The 18,752-nt window shown below is 40.9% G+C and overlaps 1 protein-coding gene across 1 annotated transcript; it reads left to right on the forward strand.

The window, feature by feature from the left end:
• The first annotated feature begins 1,337 nt into the window (after positions 1–1,337).
• On the forward strand, positions 1,338–16,090 carry MAEL (maelstrom spermatogenic transposon silencer). The gene is made up of 12 exons (XM_033093176.1): positions 1,338–1,540; positions 1,784–1,876; positions 3,116–3,215; positions 4,141–4,296; positions 5,501–5,542; positions 7,647–7,771; positions 8,515–8,569; positions 8,690–8,831; positions 13,294–13,356; positions 14,137–14,269; positions 14,918–14,993; positions 15,545–16,090. Exons 1-12 carry the CDS (start codon positions 1,409–1,411, stop codon positions 15,733–15,735), a joined length of 1,308 nt encoding a protein of 435 aa, XP_032949067.1. The 5' UTR covers positions 1,338–1,408; the 3' UTR covers positions 15,736–16,090.
• The last annotated feature ends 2,662 nt before the right edge of the window (positions 16,091–18,752 follow it).

Genomic DNA, 18,752 nt, shown 5'->3' on the forward strand with positions numbered 1-18,752 from the left:
TGTTAAAGAAGGTAGAGGAAATATAGACCATGTTAAGTAGAAATATGGAAGATATGGAAAAGACCCAGATGAAATTCTATAGATGAGAACTAAATGATCTGATAGAAAAAAAAATACACTATGGATGGGATTCATAACAGATTAGACATTGCAAAAGAAAAGATTAGTAAACATGAAGAAATAGCAATAGAAACTGCAAAATTAAACAAAACGACGGAAGGAAACAATGAATAGAGCATCAGTGAACTGTGGGCAACTTCAAACAGCGTAAGGTGATGGTGAGGAAACTTTTGGGGCTGGATATGTTCATTATCTTGATGGTGATGATGATTTCACAGTTGTACACGTTAAAACTCATCAAATTGGAACTAAAATCCCAGATATAATCAACATGGGAGAGCAAGTGAGGCGAAGCAGTGATTTTCTAAACTTATCTATTTGGGAAGAGTGGATATGGATACCTATTAACTGTACCACTTGATATAAAAAACATGTTTTAAAACAAGTATCATAAAAATTTATGGGTAGTCACTGAATGAAGCAAAACAGAAGCTATAACTTGAAACCAGTGAAAAAGAATTCACCAGAGTGACTAAACACACAAGACTAACACTAAAATCAGTAACTTCTGCACACACCAGCAGTAACCAATTAGAAAATATAATGGAAAAAAAAATAAACTTTTCATACTAGTAGTTGCAAATATGCTCTAGGAATAAAACTAAAAATAATGAACCACACCTTTATGAGGAAATGAGGAAATCTGTAAAACTTTATTGAAGGACATTATTTTAAATTTCAGCCCCTTTACTGTGTTTCCTCCCTAACCTTATTAAAAACTGCATTTAAAAAAAACATATTCTTTGCAACAGTAATAAATGTTACTTAAGGGGAAAGACAAAACAAGATTGGTTGAGTCACCTGTTTTTGTCATCTTTCCCCCCATTAGACTGTAAACTTCTTGAGGAAACAGATCTTGTTTGTCAGTCGAGTTCCTCACTCTGTCCCCCTACCCAATACTGTTCCCAGTTGCAAAACGTGGAAGAACTAAAGCACTCGCTAGCCGTCCTTTCTCTACCTACTTTGACCCATATTACGCAATAAAGCACAGAAATCGCGCGATGCCTTCCGCGTGACAACACCCCCGCCCACGCCTCCTCCCAGCCAATCAGCATGTTTTGCATTCAGAACCACGCTCCGCCCCTACCGCAGCACGCGGAGGGATCTTGCCTTCTCCAGCTGGTTTTCTCCCAGTGAGGCCAATGCGGCTGCGCGCCGCTCCCTGATTGGCTGAGAGGTGCGGGGGCTGCGCGCGCAGTCTCCGCCTCGGTTACTAAGGGCGGGAGCCCGGCGAGGGTGCGGGTGGCTGGACGTGTTTCAGGTCGGTCGAAGCCTGACCACGCTTGCCATGCCGAACCGCAAGGCCAGCCGGAATGCCTACTATTTCTTCGTGCAAGAGAAGATCCCCGAACTGCGGCAGCGAGGCCTGCCCGTGGCTCGCGTGGCGGATGCCATCCCCTACTGCTCTGCTGACTGGGCGGTAAGGCCGAAGGGGGTGCGAGGGGCGGGCAGTTGGGAAAGGCGAGGGTGAGGTGGGAGGGAAGGAGACCTCGAAGAGGTCAGTGACCCCGTGGCCCCTGCTGGAGGGAGAGAGCCCCTTGTGCCCGGCCGGGGCAAACCGCCGCGGGAACCGCCGCCCTGCAATGCCCAGGCCCCTGCCCGCGGGCCGGGCACTCGGGCCTCACGCCGCCTCTCTTCCTGTCTCCCCTTCCATCTTCCCAAGCTCCTGAGGGAGGACGAAAAGGAGAAATACGCAGACATGGCTCGAGAGTGGAGGGCCGCCCAGGGAAAGGACTATGGGCCTTCAGAGAAACAGGTAACGTTCTCCCGAGGCCAGCCGCCGCCTGGCGCCCAGGCACCTGGAGGAGCGAACGGGAGAATGTCAAGGGCGGACTGTTGGGTGGTTTCGATGAGTCCAGAGAAGATTGGAAGGTTTTCGTTTTCTCCCCTGGTGTCAGAATGCCTGTTCAACAACCAACAGGCCCCATGAGTAGGGCACACGTTGGTGTCATCGGTGGCGACGGCCAGGGAAAATCCCAGGAGGAAACCTGCAGCCGATGAACCGTGATCCGCCACGGGACTGGTGGTGTTTGGGGTTTGTGCTAGAGGACCTTTTTTATGATAAAAAGAACCTTTTTTTTTTTTGGATGTTTAAAAGCCGTTTAGGCCCGTCTCTCTCTTTAAGTGACGCCCAGAACCAGGCCCCCTGCTGTGTTTAAAATATTGATATTACAGGACTTGAGATGTTGACAAATATTTGTGTGCCTTACAGGTAAGAGTTTAACAGAGTGTATTTGGGTAAATTTCTGTAGTAGAAGGTTAGAGTCCGAAATGAAGTTGGTTCTCTTGTTGATTTGTATCAAGAAAACGCAGGGTACTTGTGGCGTCTTCTCCCCACGCCCCGTCGTGTTCTCTCATTTCTTTCATAGTGAAATTCCATCCTTATTTTAAACTGTCAATGTGGGATTGAAATTCAAGAGAGCTTTGCTTGTTTTAGGTTTGAGAGGTTTTTATTTTCTGGATTTATGTTTGAGTAGAAGCTCTAATCGGTTGAATTTGTGCTTAGTTATACTTGGGAGCCTTGATGTTTTCCCCCCTTTTTCTTACTACGGTGTCTTAGAAGACATTTCCTTTCAAAATGTAAGCCGTGTTGTATGTTTACCTCACTGAGACTTGGAATCAGCACCATCCGGTTTTTACGTGAAGTAAAATCCAAACAATATTAGAGTATTTTGGTGAATAATGTTCTTTCAGCTGCTGCACTGGCGCATGTTATGTGACTCAGCAGGATTAGTTTAGATTATCAGTAGTGGGCAAAGGGCTTTCAGCAACAGTTGAATCGATTGTTTACCACTCACCTTGTGATTCGGAATGTTTATAGATTTTGCCATTGTCTGCATTTCAGTGTTGGTGTCATTGACAAATTTGTGTGTATTTACTCATGGGGTTCATTGGCCCAGAGAGGTGATCAAAGTAATCTGCGTGCTTAATTTTGCAGCTGTTTTTCTAAATTTAAGAGTTTAAGTACGTGGTCAATCATTCTCTTCCTTTTTAGAGACCTGTGTCCACCCCACTGAGGAGGCCAGCCATGCTTGTACCAAAGCAGAACATTTCACCCCCAGATATGTCAAGCTTGTCTCTACAAAGTGATCAAGGTAGAGTAATCCTAAAATGTTTTGCTTAGATAAATTTGGGCGCTCAAGATACTATGATGTATCGATCAGTAAGTATGTGTTCTGTTCATTGTGGTCCTGCATTTCAAGGTAATTGACTATAGGTGTTCAAGTATGATGGCACTAAAGTTGTAAGAGATCGGGTAATTTGCATATGTTGAAGTAACACTGGAGAGTTGTGTTTTTTCACAAAAATCTAGTGTCTTGGTTTCTACCATGTCATATGTTATGAAGCGTACTTTATGGATTTAAGTGTTTATAGCTGGACACTTAAATACATTTAAGTTATAAAGGTAGAAATGAATTAGTGAGTCAGCCTAGAAAAGAACACTAGTAAAAGTCCTTCCTAGTCCCCTCTGGCTGCTTTTATTAATTGTGTTCTGACTTTGTTGAAGATTGAGAAACTTTTATCAGCCTTAAGTGCGATTAGTCCTGGTAAATCAGACCCCTCTCACATCCTCACATTTCTTTCTTCCTTTAGAGAATTTATAAGTTGTGTATATTGATAAAAAATAAATGATGAACTAAATTGTCATAGTTTAGATCACAGTTTTTCTACACTGATTCTACTTGACTTTATTTCCCAAAGCCTTAGAATAGTTGAATATGGGTCACAGCTTTTCTTAAATCTTTCCAGAGATTCGGGGCTTACGTATAGCTAAATTATATAGAGTGGTCTGCAAGTTTGAATAATTTTGTGGCTTCATGCAAAGAGTGGTTAACACCGTTAGTCCTTGATAAGTGTAATTGTAAACACTTTGTTCGTTTATCTGGCACGGCTGATGGGTTTTCTGTTTTCCAGCTCTTTTAGGCATATAGGAACACAAGGAAAGTGGTTCTAAAACTTCTGCCTTTGAGATGCTCATCTGATCATGTTGTCTCACTATTTTATTTATTTATTTTTTAGCTCTCCTTGGAGGCATTTTTTATTTTTTGAACATTTTTAGCCACGGCGAGCTACCTCCTCACTGCGGACAGCGCTTTCTCCCTTGTGAAATAGGCTGTGTTAGGTATTCTCTCCAAGAAGGTATTACGGCGGATTTCCACAGTTTTATACATCCGGGTAAGTAGCCAGGCCGAGTAAATGCTGGATCTTAAAAAATATGGTTTTTATCTTGACCTTATTTGATAATGCTAACATTTTTCTTGAAAGCTGATGCACAGCGGAGTTCTTAAAATGTAACAAGACTTCATAATAATGGTTGAAAAGCTGTTAAGAATGAAGTGTTGACACAGAGTTTTTGGTTTAGGCTTTTAACCTCAGGTAAGCATCAGTGTTGGGAGGGTAGAAAGCCTGCTATTGGCTTACCTGCGGCTTTACATGTCAATTTTCTAAAAGCTTTTTATGCCTTGGCTCTTTTCAAGAATTTCTTTGCCCTGTCCTTCACCTCAGCAGTCACTGTTTTTTAAGCTGCTGTTGCTTTGTAACCTTGCGCCAAGTACTTAACCTTCCTGAACCCATTAGCTCATCTGTAAAACAGGGATCATGCCTGTTGGAGAGCTGCTCTGAGGAATACATGAGAAGGTACAAAACAGCCTTATACGTAATGGGCTCTTCTTCCTGTCAAAAGCAATTAGTTACAAAGTCATGGGATTCGATTCAGTTCCCAAGAGGATAGACAGTAGTTAAGGAAACATTATACCTTTAAAGGTAAGTGGGAGAAATATGTGGGGAGAAGAGTAAAGGAGAAGAGTTTGGGGAAAGAACTTCATCTTTAGTTTTGTCTTTAATTTTCGTTTGCTCTAAAAATCATTAAGACAGCCCACAACTTTCTCTTGTTTTTAGATGACAGAAAAAGTAATCATCCACTCACACTTGTGAAAGTTGCTGCTTAGGATGAGTCAAATAACTACCTTTTCCCATATGGTTGTAAAACATTAGAAAGAAAGAATCTGGAGACGTTTTTCCCCTGAGAAATAGATAAACCATATGCCTCGCTCTGTCAAGGGCCTCATGAAACCCTGACACCCATTCATGGACCCCTTGCTAAGACTCCTTTTGCACAAGGTTTCTTTACCTAGTATTTCTTTCTCTGTAAGGAATAACTTGCTTTTTAAAGTAGCTTAGACAGTATGCCAAAAATTCTTTGATAGTCATTATACCTTTGGTTTAAAAAACCGCTATGAAGGTTTGATATTTTGTATTTTCACATAGCAGCAACAGTTAGCTACCCATGTTATGACTTGGTTGTCCTGGGGAATACCGCTATAGGATCCAGAGAGTTTCCATATTTCTGCTTCTCTCAACGAAGTATTTTGTGTTATAGGTGAAATTCCACGAGGATTTCGGTTTCATTGTCAGGCTGCAAGTAAGTATAAAGGAACGGTGTGGATTCCAGGCGTTGTATCTGTGCATCATGGTTAAGACTCACTGCTTTAAACAAACACGTAACACATAAGTGGGAGGAAGAATAACCTCAAGTTAATTGTTGGAGACTCTTCATAGGAGTGGTAGATGGTGTATATGATCCTTAAAAACTTGAAAATTATACAGACTTATCGGATAACATCCCTTTTCCTATCTGGGATTGTGGGGTTTTTTTTCTGCATATGTCCTTTGGCCACAAGGTCAGCTGCTTTTACTGGTCAGGTACAGAGGTAAGGCTTTTAAAGGATATCATTTTAGCTATATCTTTTGCCATTTATAGGAATGGCCATTCAAAACTAAGAAAAAAAAATACGATGCTTCAAAAATGACAGAATGATAGTGTTAAACAGACAAAGGAACTCTGAATTGATTTTTCACATGAGTAAAACAGGTTTTTGTTTTAAGTATTTTGCAACCAAAGGACGTGCCTATGTATACCTAAGCTCTTGAACTGAATTCTTTTTTTTAGAAACTAGGTTTTAAGGTTTTAACCAGTTTCCTGTTTAATTAGAATGAAAATCATGGTTTGTTTTTAAAATTCAAAAGAATCATTGTTTGATTAAAAGTATTTTTTATTACTTAACAATGTAGACAGCTAGGCTATAGAAGTATTTGAAATTAGAAATAAGTTTTTTAAATCTGCCATAATCAGATATTTTGTAATACTTATAATGCTGTTCTTTATAAATGAAGAAAATATTTTAGATTCATTTTTGGTTATGTCCTTTGACTTTTTCACAAACTATGATTTGGACACTGAAAAACAAGCAGACCAATAGAACAGAATAAGATAATCAAAAAGACCCATGCATATGATACAAGTGGTACTACATATTGGAGAATAAATTGATTATTTAATACCTGAGGCTGAGACAAGTTATTATCCACGTGGGAAAAGAGTAAAACTGAATCTCTGCCTCACACCATATGCAAGTCAGTTCCGGGTGAAATAAGGACTTGGATATAAAAAAATAAAACTTTAGAAGAAAGTAAGGACTAGCTTCATGATCTTTGTGCATTTATATCAATGACTGAGATTAACTTACCTAATTTTGTTGTTAAGTTTGTTGTCCTGACGAATGTGTTTTCAGTCTTTGAATTTATATTTGGTTCTTTTTTGTGATTATGCTGAAATTATGAAATTTAATGTATAATTTAACAAAAATTAATATAATATTAATAATTTTATTCTATTATTATAATATTAATATAAAAATTATTTTTTATTTCCCTGAACGTATTAATAATAAGCCTTGTTATTTTAAAGTCTTATGTCTGGTAACTGATCCCAGGATTTTCTTTTAGGGTCTATTTTTATAGTCTGTTGGTTATCTTGATGTTTAATTAAGTTACCAAATTTCTTCATGTGTCTGGTTATTTTTAATTGAGTGCTGAACAGTACATATGAAAACTTGTTATTTTCTCTCCAAATAAGACAGATTTCTTCTGGCAGAAAGCTGGAGTCCCTAGCTATCTCCGATTGCCTTAATCCAGTCTCAGGATTAAAATTGGGTTCAGACCTGATGATAATCAATCCGTTTCTAATTGATCTTTACCAAAAAGTGAGGGTGGGAGAGGTGGACAGATTACCATCAGCAAAATTTATAATTGACTCACAGCATAAACAATGGAAGCCAGAAGACAATTGAATACTTTTTATTACGAATTTTTTATACATATAGTAGTACTGGAGTAATATTTTTAATTCATACTAGCTCTGGGTCTGTTGAAAATTGCTCAGTTTCTCAGCCTCTCAATCTCGTCTTCCAGAATTGGTAAATGCCCAAATGATCAATGACCCCAAATGTCAGATTTAGCTCTCTGGAATGCACTAACTTCTGTGACCAGTTGTCTCTTCTCTAGTATGTATCTATCACCTACCTCATAGATGATGGGATAAAATATGTAAAGTAACCATAACCAGGCTCGGCCCAAGTGCTTCAATATCAGTTTCCCACCAGCCTCTTTCTGTATTCCTGCGTCCATATCTACTCCATAATACTTTAGTCAAATTTTAAACTCCGCCTCCTGTTTATTTCCTTCAGGTGATTCTAGTCACAAGATTCCTATTTCAAACTTTGAATCTGGGCGTGACCAAGCAACAGTGTTACAAAACCTTTATAGATTTATTCATCCAAACCCAGGGAAATGGCCACCTATCTACTGCAAGGTAATTTAAGGCATTCACTTAGATATCAAAAGATCCATGAGAGGAACCCAAAGAAAGAACTTTTGCCTGTATATTTACTGTGCGTGTTAAAACGTGTTCATTGTGAATTGTTTTTAACGTAAGTAGGTGTCATTCCTTTTCTAAATGTCTCTGACATTAGAGGGGTTTTGAAAACTGCAAAAGCTGAATGTATTTCTACTTCGGTATATCGCATGTGCTTAGTTTCTCCTTCTGAATTATCTTCAATATCTTTTTACCCTGAAGAATGTATGTCCTAGTCTGTATGCCTGTTCTTCTAAGCAAGATGACCACTTACTCAAAACTGTTTCTGCAGCAATCCCTTAATCCTCTTTTTTCAGTTGTTAGAGAGACTTTGTTTGTCTAAATTCTTCTAGACAGGAGTTGAAGAATTGGGTTTTAATCTTACTATGTATTAGTGCCACCATAAATAGATTATCTTTTTCTGAACATGAGTGTCTTCATTTGCCTACCCTAAGTTGCACTGGAATTTTCAAAAAGTATTTTAACATTGTTTTTCAATATAACTGTTACTAGTTGTATTTAACAGCAGTCGTCTTTTCTAATATACGTTGCTCGTTTTTATAGTTGTCACAAACTCTTCAGTCTCTCCCTTCTCTCCTCCCTGCCCCCCATACCCCGCCCCCCCGTTTGAAAAGAGAGCATTAATTTAAAAGTAACTCACAGTAGGAGAAAATGCAAGTGGATTTTTCTCTCTTCTCCAGTCTGATGATAGAGCCAGAGTTAACTGGTGCCTGAAGCACATGGCCAGGGCGTCAGGTGAGTAGCACTGGGTCCCTGCTCACGGCCATTGGAGTATCTGCATTTGTTTCCATTGGGATGTACGTATTCTGCGTACCTAAATTCACTAATTGTATTCTTTTTTGTTTCCAATGAAAGAAGTCAGGCAAGATCTGGAACTTCTCACGGTGGAGGACCTTGTTGTGGGGATCTACCAGCAGAAATTCCTCAAGGAAGCCTCCAAGACCTGGGTTCGCAGCCTCCTGGATGTGGCCATGTGGGATTATTCTAGCAACACAAGGCATGTGTGGGCATTTTGTGACTCTGATTGTGACTTCTCTTCTGCCCTGAGAAAATAGGATAGGATTAGTTTTTGCCTTTGTAGGCAGGATTTTTCTATGAAAATCGAGGCAGGATTTCTATGAAATCCTGGAATCATTGTATTTCCTTGAATGTAAGATTCCATTGATTGTAGGATACATCATTACTTTGTCTATCACTAAAAACAAAAAACAAAAAATACTAAATGTCAGTTTTAATTAAATTGACACCATGTTTTATCACTGAGAATTTCTATACTGATGAAAGAATGTAGTTATTCAGACAAACGTTTTATTACTTAGAATTCTTGTACTTACATGTAAGAAATATGTAAGTGAAATAAATTGGCAGAAGTATTTTTCATTTTGAAATAATTTAAGGCTTAGAGAAAAGTTGCGAGAATAGCACAAAAAAGGGTCCTATATACCATTCTCTCAGATTCCCTCATTGTTAACATTTTAATACATTTTCTTTATAACTTTCTAAATACATGTACTACTTGAGAATAAGTTGCTGTCATGGTGTCTTTTCACCCCTAAATATCGATGTGATTTTCCTAAGAAGAAGGTTTTTGTATTACCACAATACAATTATCAAAACAGGCTATTGCCATTGATACAATACTATCATCAAACCTAAAGGCCATATTCACATTTTGCAAGTTGTTCCAATAACGTCTTTTATAGCATTAAAAAAAAAAGAAAATCTAGCCTAGGATTCAACCGAGGATCTCCTGTTGCCTTTAGTCGTTATGTCTTTTTAGGCTCCTTTAACCTGGATTAGGTCCTCAGTCTTAACTTTCTTTCCCTTTCATGACCTGGACATTTGTGAAGAGTACAGGCCGGTTACTGTCTCGAGCGTTTCTGTCTCAGTTTGCCTGTGTTTCTTCATGATGAGTTTATATATTTTTGGCAGCAGTAGCGCAAAAGCGATGTCTTCCCCTGGTGTCCTATCAGGAGGCGGGTGCCCGTTGGTCCAGTTACTGATAAGTCGGACCACCTGAGATAACGACGGCCAGGTTTCTCCATTGGAAAGTTAACGTTCATCACCTTATAAGGAATGTTTTGTGGGGAGATATTTTGAGATTTGGTAGATATTCTATTTCTCAAACTTTAATCTGCTAGTTTTAGCATCCGTTGATGATTTTTGCTTGACTCTGTTACTACTATATTTGTGAGATGGTGATTTTCTAATCCGATTCGTCCTTCTACATTTATTGGTTGGCATCCTACTGTAAGGAAGAGCTCTTCCTTTCACTCACTTATTATTTTCATTCATTTGCATGCGTGTGAACTCATGGAGTCCTGTTCTATTCTGTGAGCTCTAATCTGTGACTATCGACTTATTTTAGGCTCAGACTGTTCCATTTATGGCCGGTGGGAACGTCTTCCGAGCGGTGGTTTCTGTGTCCTTCGGGCAGGGCCTCTTCGTTGTTGAGTGTGCTGTGCTCTCTGGCTCCATGTGCTCCAGGCTCGTCTCCGCTCGCCCTGGTCCAGTTTTGTATTAGCCGCTTCCCCATGGAGCTCTGCCTGGTTCCGGTAGCTGGAGGAGAGTACTCAGGAGAAAGGCTCTCTGTGCTCATTCCTACTCGGGCATCATGGGTTCCAGTTCCCCTTAGTGGACAGAACTCGGAAATAGATGTATGTACACACCCTCCGCCTGCATTTTTATGTAGCTAGGTCGGTCCATCTCACCATGAGTTTATACTAAACCTACAATCCCAATCCACCACCACCAAGGTCTCTCATTTCCACTTTTCTATTTCTTTATTTCCCTTCTCTGAGTGAAAGACCTGGCACTTAGCATTTTTCTGTGTTTGTTCAATCCTAGAATACATTAAAAGTCGTTTCAGAATTGTTAAGTGACACCCCTGTAAATAGACATATTAAGTACAGCTCAGAATTTGCTTTCAGTTGTTTTTTTAGGCTGAAGGTAAATAGTCAAAGTTGTTTGTTCAAAAGTTATTTGGGTTGGGTTTTTCTCCTTCCCCTTTAAGTGTGGTTAAATTACTCATTTGAAGTGCAGTTAAGTCCATTTAGTAATTTTATTACATTTTTGTTTTTGCCATCTTTGTTGATTTTATCTTTTGAAAGTATGATGCAATAACATGGTTTAAACAAAATAAATATAGTCAGAAGTATAACTCACTCCAATGTAGTTCCATAAAAAAGCTCATTGGATTGCATTAAATGTGTAAATTAACTTGGAGAGAACTGAAATCTTTATAATGTTGAATTCTCTCCAAAGACAAGATAAGAGATGTCTTTTTGTTCTAATGTGCTTTTGGGTCTTTCACGTCTGTTTTAAAAGTTTCCTCACACAGGCTGTTCCATGTCTGGGACTGGCAATTTTTTGTGGGGCAGTTCCCCGATCACTTCCTCTGTTTCTTCTAGGGAAGATGATTTGATTAGGCTTTCTAACTCTTCTGGGATCAGTTTGGGTTTCTTCTACTTCTTGAGGAAATACATCTTATATAGGTTTCCAAGTTTATTGGTTTGAAATTGTTTAGTAGAGTGAATTTCTTCTAAACATTGCTTTCAGTGCATCCTATAAATTGACATATGATTTTGTCATTAAAAAAAAACCCCTCTAGTTTCAATTCTCTTTAACCCAGGAGTTAATGTAAGGTTTTTAAATGTCCAGATGGAAAGGCCTTTCTGGTTTGGGTTAGTACATGCGAGGGTGTTGGCGTCGAACTTACTCAGAAGACATAGTCACTCGTGACCTTACCCCACAACTTTGGCGTGGATTCCCTAAAAGAAACATATTTGAGATGCATCCAAGTTGGAGCTCGATTTGGGGCCGCAAAGTGAATAGTAATAGCTTAACAAAGCCGTTCTGGGTTTGGACAGATTTTTAGAATGAATCCTTTTTTCACATGACACAGTTTTAGAGGGATTGCTGGGATGATTTGGAGGAAGAGGATAAGTATTAGTGAAAACAGATCAAAACTGTGTCATTTTTCACAGTACAGTTGACTCTTGAACAACACGGGTTTGAACTGTGAGGGTCCATTTCTACGCAGATACTCTCAGTGAAGACCTGTGCTGTTGTTGATTCGTGGTTGGGAGTCCGGGGCCGGTAGGGCCGACTGCAGGTGTTGTTCTGCACCGCGTCATATACGGAACTTGAGCCGCCTCTGGTTTTGGTATCCGCGGGGGGCCTATAACTGACCCCCTGTGGATGCCAAGGGACAACTGCAATTTATTGGGAGTTAAAAGTTATACAAGGATTTTCAACTGCGTGGGGGGTGGGAAGGGTCAGCGCCCCAACCTGGTGATGCTCTTGGGTCAGCTGTGTAACTGTTGATTTGGAGGCATTTCTCCCTGGGGTCAGAGTTTTGTATGGTTTTATTTTGTTGTTTGCTTATTGTTTTGTTTCTTTTAATTCTGGAATGCAGTGTTTTTCAGTTGCTTTTCATTTTAAATATGATCTACAATGGAAGTGTATAAGGAGGTGGATACTCTTGGGATTTAAGTTCTAGACAGGGAGCAAAACTAATTGGAAATTAAAATTTCTTGATTCTACGTGGGTATGTAAGAACTTAGATTTAATTTTAACCTAAGGTTTCATTTTAGAATTAGAGTTTAATGAATCATATTTATTGACTCACTTTTTGGAAAAGCAGTGGGAAATTCTTAATCTTGTTTTTAGACAGTCTTTCAGTTAAGTAACTTCTTTAAGTGCAGATAACTGATTTTGTACACTTAATGGTTTAGCAAGTTGGTAGTTTTAAGTGAAGATTCTTGCCAAGTTCAGGCCAGCTTGGTATTATGTGCTCAGGGCTGTCTGAGTGTCAGCAGACTATGCAGTCTTTGGGAAGACATGCGGCTGTAGTGGCTCCATCAGGAAATTACGCTGTTGCTCACTTCCTTTCCAGCGTCACCTCCTGAGGTCTCCATCACACACTCCCCCGGTGCCTCTCCCGACCCCTGGTCTGAGCCCTCACCCCCTCCAACATTTCCTATCATCGTTCTCTTTGTTTTTCCCTCCTTAGAACGTATCATCCTCTCACAGCATTACTTGGTATTATCCGACGTATTTTTCGATCTGTTTTCCCCACTAGAAGTCAGTTTCGTGTGGAGAGAGTTTTTGTGTTGCGTTCAATGCCTAGAGCAGTGCTGGTAAATATTTCCTGAGGGTGTGTGCTTTCACCACCGTCACTGATCCGTCTGGAACACTCATTTTACTTGAATGTAAAACTTACCTGTTACGGTCATGTGTGATTGGCATAGCGCCATGAATTTGCAGCAAAGGAGGTAACATAGAAAATCTGTTTTAAAAAAATGTTGGTGTGTTCAATTAGAAACCTTAATCGTTGACTAACGGTGTCAGTTTTTCTTAAATGATTTCCACTAGGTAAGTTAGATACCTGGCGTGTAAGAACGCCTAAGCTGTGCCGCTGTGGTTGGGCGGGACATTAAAGTCCTTTTTTTATACAGGTGCAAGTGGCATGAAGAAAATGATATTCTCTTCTGCGCTTTAGCTGTTTGCAAGAAAATCGCGTAAGTTGAAGAAAGTAGTCCCTTCTCATAATGCCGCATTCTTCCCAGACGTCCTCGCCTGCTTGCCTGCTGTAGATTTGGCAAGTGGGGTGAATCAGTATTCACTGCTTTCCCCACAATTCTCTTTTAAAACACAGTGGGCTTCTCTTTCATGTTACTTTTATTATTCCACCCATGTCATTAACTTGTCTGGCAGAGTTACCACCTTAGCGGTTTGGGTGAACCTTCAGCAGTTACTGAAATTTCCTTCAAGGCTCCTGGGTGAGACCCCACTGTCGTTAGGGCAGCACGGCCCTGTGCAGGTGCTCAGACACGGGGCCCTCTTCGTCTCGTTTGCTTGTAAAAGCACAGGGGCCTCAGGTGTCTGGGTGCTGCTGGTCCCTTTCTGGCTGCTGGTTGTTGGTTCTGAAGATCGGTAAGCATTTTTACAGGGGTAGCTTTGCTTCTAATGCTGCCCTCTCCATGCCTTAAACATTTGAGAATTCTGGTCATCTTGCCCTCATTTATATTCCCTGATAATGAACTTGACATTTTACCTGGTAATCAGAGTGTTAAGGGTTAAAAATATATGAAAATACTTGAGTAAAAATACCAGTGGCAACCAGTTTTATTTTTCATTGCTACCATTCCGGTTTCTTCTCAGAATCACTAAATTTCTTTTCCCCCGGTTTAGAACAGTATCGCTCACGTGCTTTCTATGTGAAATGTTTCAAGGATGAGTGTTCTTGGAATGACTCAGGTGGGGACCTGGTAACGAGTCTTTCTTCCTCCCTCTTGAAGGTACTGCATCAGTAATTCTCTGGCCACTCACTTTGGCATCCAGCTGACAGAGGCTCACGTGCCTCTCCAGGATTACGAGGCCAGCAATAGCGTGACACCCAAGATGGTCGTGTTGGATGCAGGCCGTTACCAGGTAAGGAGTGGACGGGGCGCCGCTGGCCTCTTCTTAGGCCCTTCTCAGGGTGGTCCCGGCCAGCAGCGCCCATGCCCAGGCCTTTGTTCCCGTTCTCTCTCTTCCTTTGAAGGGTTTTTGAAAATCCTCCTGGAATGTCAGTTCTTAATCCAGGTGGAGGTTGCATAAAGCCCTTTTCCTTCCTGGTAGATTTTCCCACTATATTTAACAAAGTTTTAAGGAAACTAAAATTGACGATTAGTCTTTATCAAAATACATGCAGACATTTCTTCCAAAAATTACATATCTGAATGTAGATAATATAACAATTGAAAATACCTACTCTGGAAATGCGTAACATGCAATTCAGGGTTTGAGTAAAAGCTGTCTAACCTCCCTGCCACCCTCACTATCAGCCTGGCAGTCGGGAGCGACTTTGCAGCTGGAATTCCTGAGGTTCATTCCAGGCTCTGCTACATCCAGGCTGTAATTCCCCTCCAGAGCCCACCCTCTGCCCCCTCTACAGCATTACTCTTTAAAAGGGGATCAGACATTGGAAACATGGGAGCTAATTTGTGTTCTTTAAAGAGTAATTTGAAATCGTAGTAGATGCTCCAATAATTAATAATAAGCATTTTCCCCCATTTTTTTTCTTTTTGTTACTTACAGAAGCTAAGGTTTGAGAGTCCCGGATTCTCTCCTTTCAACTCTTCTAATCAGGAACAAAGATCAATCACACCTATTGGTAAGCACCTTAACATTTTATAAGAACGCACATCACAGAGCAGAGGACCTTACAGCTTATTAAGATCCCAGGGTCTGGTGTTTAAATGGACGGACGTTCTTCATTAATTTTCGGACGTAAGGATCTGGTTGAGTGGGGGTTTTTATTTGGCATCGTCACCTGAAACAATGTGTATGTGTACATTTTTGTGTCACTTTGATACAGTTTAACTTATTCTTCAGGCTTGTTCAGGGCATTTAAATAAAAACTGTTCTTGTAGCAGCTATAATTTTACAGTTTTGATGTGATGATATATTTCGGGATATGGGAAGGTTTAAAAGCTAGTGACATGAAATCCCAGTGCTGCCTGAAGACCCTCGGTCACGGTTTCCAGGGCTAAAGGCGAAAAGAAGTATCAGCCTTTGCCTTACCTCTGAGAATCTCTTACTGATCCCCATTGATTCACGGTGTAGCAGAAGGCCAACTACAGGATGCTCGTGCTCGGTCGGGGATCCCCTTGTAATAAAATGTGAAGTGGCTACATTGCTTTTCTTGCGTTTTCAATATCTTAGGTGACTGCCCTTCCGGAGTGAAGACTTCCGGCCAAAAAAGCGGTATTCGAGGAAGAGGGATCACACGCTTACTAGAGAGTATCTCCAGCTCTTCCGGCAATATGCACAGGTTCCCCAGCTGTGAGACCGCACTCACACCTCCCACGTCCCAGAAGGATGGGTACAAACCTTTCTCTTCCTTGTCTGACTGACGGTACTTGTTTCAGTTCTGGAAAAAGAACAGGCCCAGCTTCCCTCCTGACTACAGTCATATTAAACACACAGGTCACACGAGTGATCAATGTCACGACTAGAAAAACGACTTCAATTGTAAGGAAATCCTGTTTCGTAGATTAAAAGTAATTGTGGTTGGAGAAGATTTGGGCGTTCTTTTGCTTTTTTCTGGAGGGCTTGTTCTACTTCCTGACTGTATGATGGGAACGCCTTTAAAGTTTCGAGTCCTGGAAGATCAACGCTGGCGTTTTCAGAGTTGTGCTTTTGGGAATGTTATATTTTGATCATCTTTTCCTCCACAATAAAGGTATGAGATATCTGTTACAAAAGGTTTTTAAATAGTGTTTATCTATTTCTTCCCATTATGACATACAGAACCTTTCTCTTGAGACTTGCAGGCTATTTTCATTGCAAGTATCTAAGAAAATTAGCCTTTAACAAAAATAAAGTTTTGTTGTTGAAGTCTTTAAAACATGCTGACTTTGGCAAAAGGAGTCATTTGAAGGATGAGAAGCCAAAATGAGATGATGTGTTAGGTTGGTGCAAAAGTAATTGCGATTTGAAAGGTTAAGAATAAATGCAAAAACCGCAATTACTTTCGCACCAACCTAATATTTTATAAAATAAAGACAGGAGAGGGTTGTGCATGCCGTCTCGGGACATTTGGTGTCCTTATCAGCTGCTGAACTGGAACTTTGTGTCCTTACTCAGCTTTCAGAAGAAGAAACCCCCCAACTTTTAGTCCTGCCTCAGTGGGATGCCACCGTGGGAATTAGTCACCCAGTACATCATGGTTTGAAGAATCTAAAAAGTCCGTTTCTTGATTGGAGATGACAGATAAGGGGGGCAATTGAAATCAGTTTGGCTCCCCAGGAGCTGAGAGCAAGTCCGCCCACACAGCCCGGGAGTACCTCCCGTTTGTACTAGAACTGGCGAAAAATCACATCCATTTTCTGTCTCCCGCTGGCGGGCGCACAGTGGTGTCAGGCACAGCTGCATTAATGGGAACAGGCCACAGAGGAGGGCGCTGAGCTCTTGAAAAGCCTTTAACGAGTAACAGTAGACCCTTGATTTTGCCAGAGTCTGTCATGCTGGTGGAACTCCTCACGTTTTCAGTCACCTGCTTTTAACCAGAACAAAACAAAACAAAACAAAAAACTTGTTGGAGGCCTAAGTGCTACCTGAACTTGGAGGCTGGTTCACTCATTCCAGTTCCATTTATTTCAGTAAGACAGCAGCTCGCTCCTGCCTCAGTTTCCACTAGCTGTGTCTTTCAGGCCAAGCCCAAGCATAACGTCATGCCTGCCTCTCGGGACAGCTAACACTTCCACCACGTAGTCAAGCACTGTGTTTGTCCATTTTGTCTCCCCAGCTGGAAGACAGAGAGATGGTCCTTTCAGTTGTCCCTGCTGTTACGTGGAATACGTACCACATTGCCATACACATTCAAAAGATAGAGGGTCCTCGGGAGTCCCTGGGATGACAGGCATGACACCCGGTCCCCCACATCCGCACACATCCGCACATTCTCCAGCCTCTCTTTCCAAAACTGTAAATGGTAGCAAACTGTTCTGCCCCTGGTTTGTCCCACTTCATGTCCCTGGGAGCTCGTTCCGTGGCATTCTCGTTTCCCGCTTCTTAGCAGGAGCTTGTAGCCACACGCACAGTAGCAGCTCGCATCGTGTGGGTGTGGCCCGTCCCTGGGCTCGTGCAGTGGAGCTGCTTCCTCTGCTGTTCCTCAAGCTGAATGGATGTCCTGTGTGTGTGTACGTTTGCACCCGTGCGAGGGTTTCCCCACTCGCACCACACAGTGTGTTAACAGACTTGGAATTGAGTTTTGCCAGATTGCTCGGTAAACATGGTATTGCAGCATAATTTCAATTCCATTTCTCTTATGAGTGAGGCTGAGGACCTTTTACACGTGGAAGAGTAATTTGTACTTCGTTTTTGTTAAGTGTTTCTGTCCTTTGTTCACTGTGCTACTAAGTTGTTTGTCTTGATTCTTAGAAGCCTTTCATCTATGATAGGAGTTCTGAATGTTTTATCACGGCTCACTGCATATCTTTTATCTTTATTAATTGTGGTTTTTGCCATGCCGAAATTTTTTGTTGTTGTTGGTCAGATTTATCAATCTTTTATGTTTTGGTGCTTTATGTTACATTTAGAAATGCCTTCCCCACATTGAGATGAAAAATATATGTGTTGCATGCTTTTTAGACTTCTAGGATTTCATTGTTTTATAGTTTAATTTTTGATCCATTGAATTGTATCCTGGTGACAGTGTGAGATGTGGATTCAGATTGTATTTTTCTCCAGGTAGTTAACCAGTTTCCCATATCACTTCTTAAATAATCCACATTTGCACACTAACTTCAAAATGCTGACTCGCCATGTAATGAATTCCTGTGTGTATTTAGGCCTAATTCTTGACTTCCTGATCTACTCTATTTGTGTGCTCTTACGCCCTGTTGTACTTACTAACAAGTTTTTAATATCTGTTTGGCAAAAGGACAATTTCATTTGTAACCCAACTTCAACCTTTCCTCAAAGTCAGATTTGTTTATCTTATTCATCTATTCATTCATTCAATTCATGCATTCATTTACTTACTATTCATTCCAACATTTATTAAACACCTTCTGAATACCTGGCATCACACCAGGTGCAGGAGAGAAAAGAATGAACTGTATCCCCTCCTCTGAGGGAGCTCCCAGAGGACTGGGCGCAGAGATGGTGCCCAGTCAGCGTTCAGCAAATGTCACATATTGTGTCACATTAGTGTCAGGAGCATGGGCCCTGAGGAAGAGAGTCCCCATTCAGATCTGGGCTCCACCACTGACTGGCTGTGTGGCCTTGGGAGAATTACATAACCTCTCTGTGCTTCTCATGTAAGAGTGGTGATAACAACATCCAACTTGTAGGGTCGTTACAAGGATTAAAAGATTAAATGCACTTAGACTATTCTCGGCACCCGGTAAATTCCGGGTAAGACCAC

The sequence above is a fragment of the Rhinolophus ferrumequinum genome, chromosome 22 (genome assembly GCF_004115265.2).
Source record: "Rhinolophus ferrumequinum isolate MPI-CBG mRhiFer1 chromosome 22, mRhiFer1_v1.p, whole genome shotgun sequence".
NCBI classification, from domain to species: Eukaryota; Metazoa; Chordata; class Mammalia; order Chiroptera; family Rhinolophidae; genus Rhinolophus; species Rhinolophus ferrumequinum.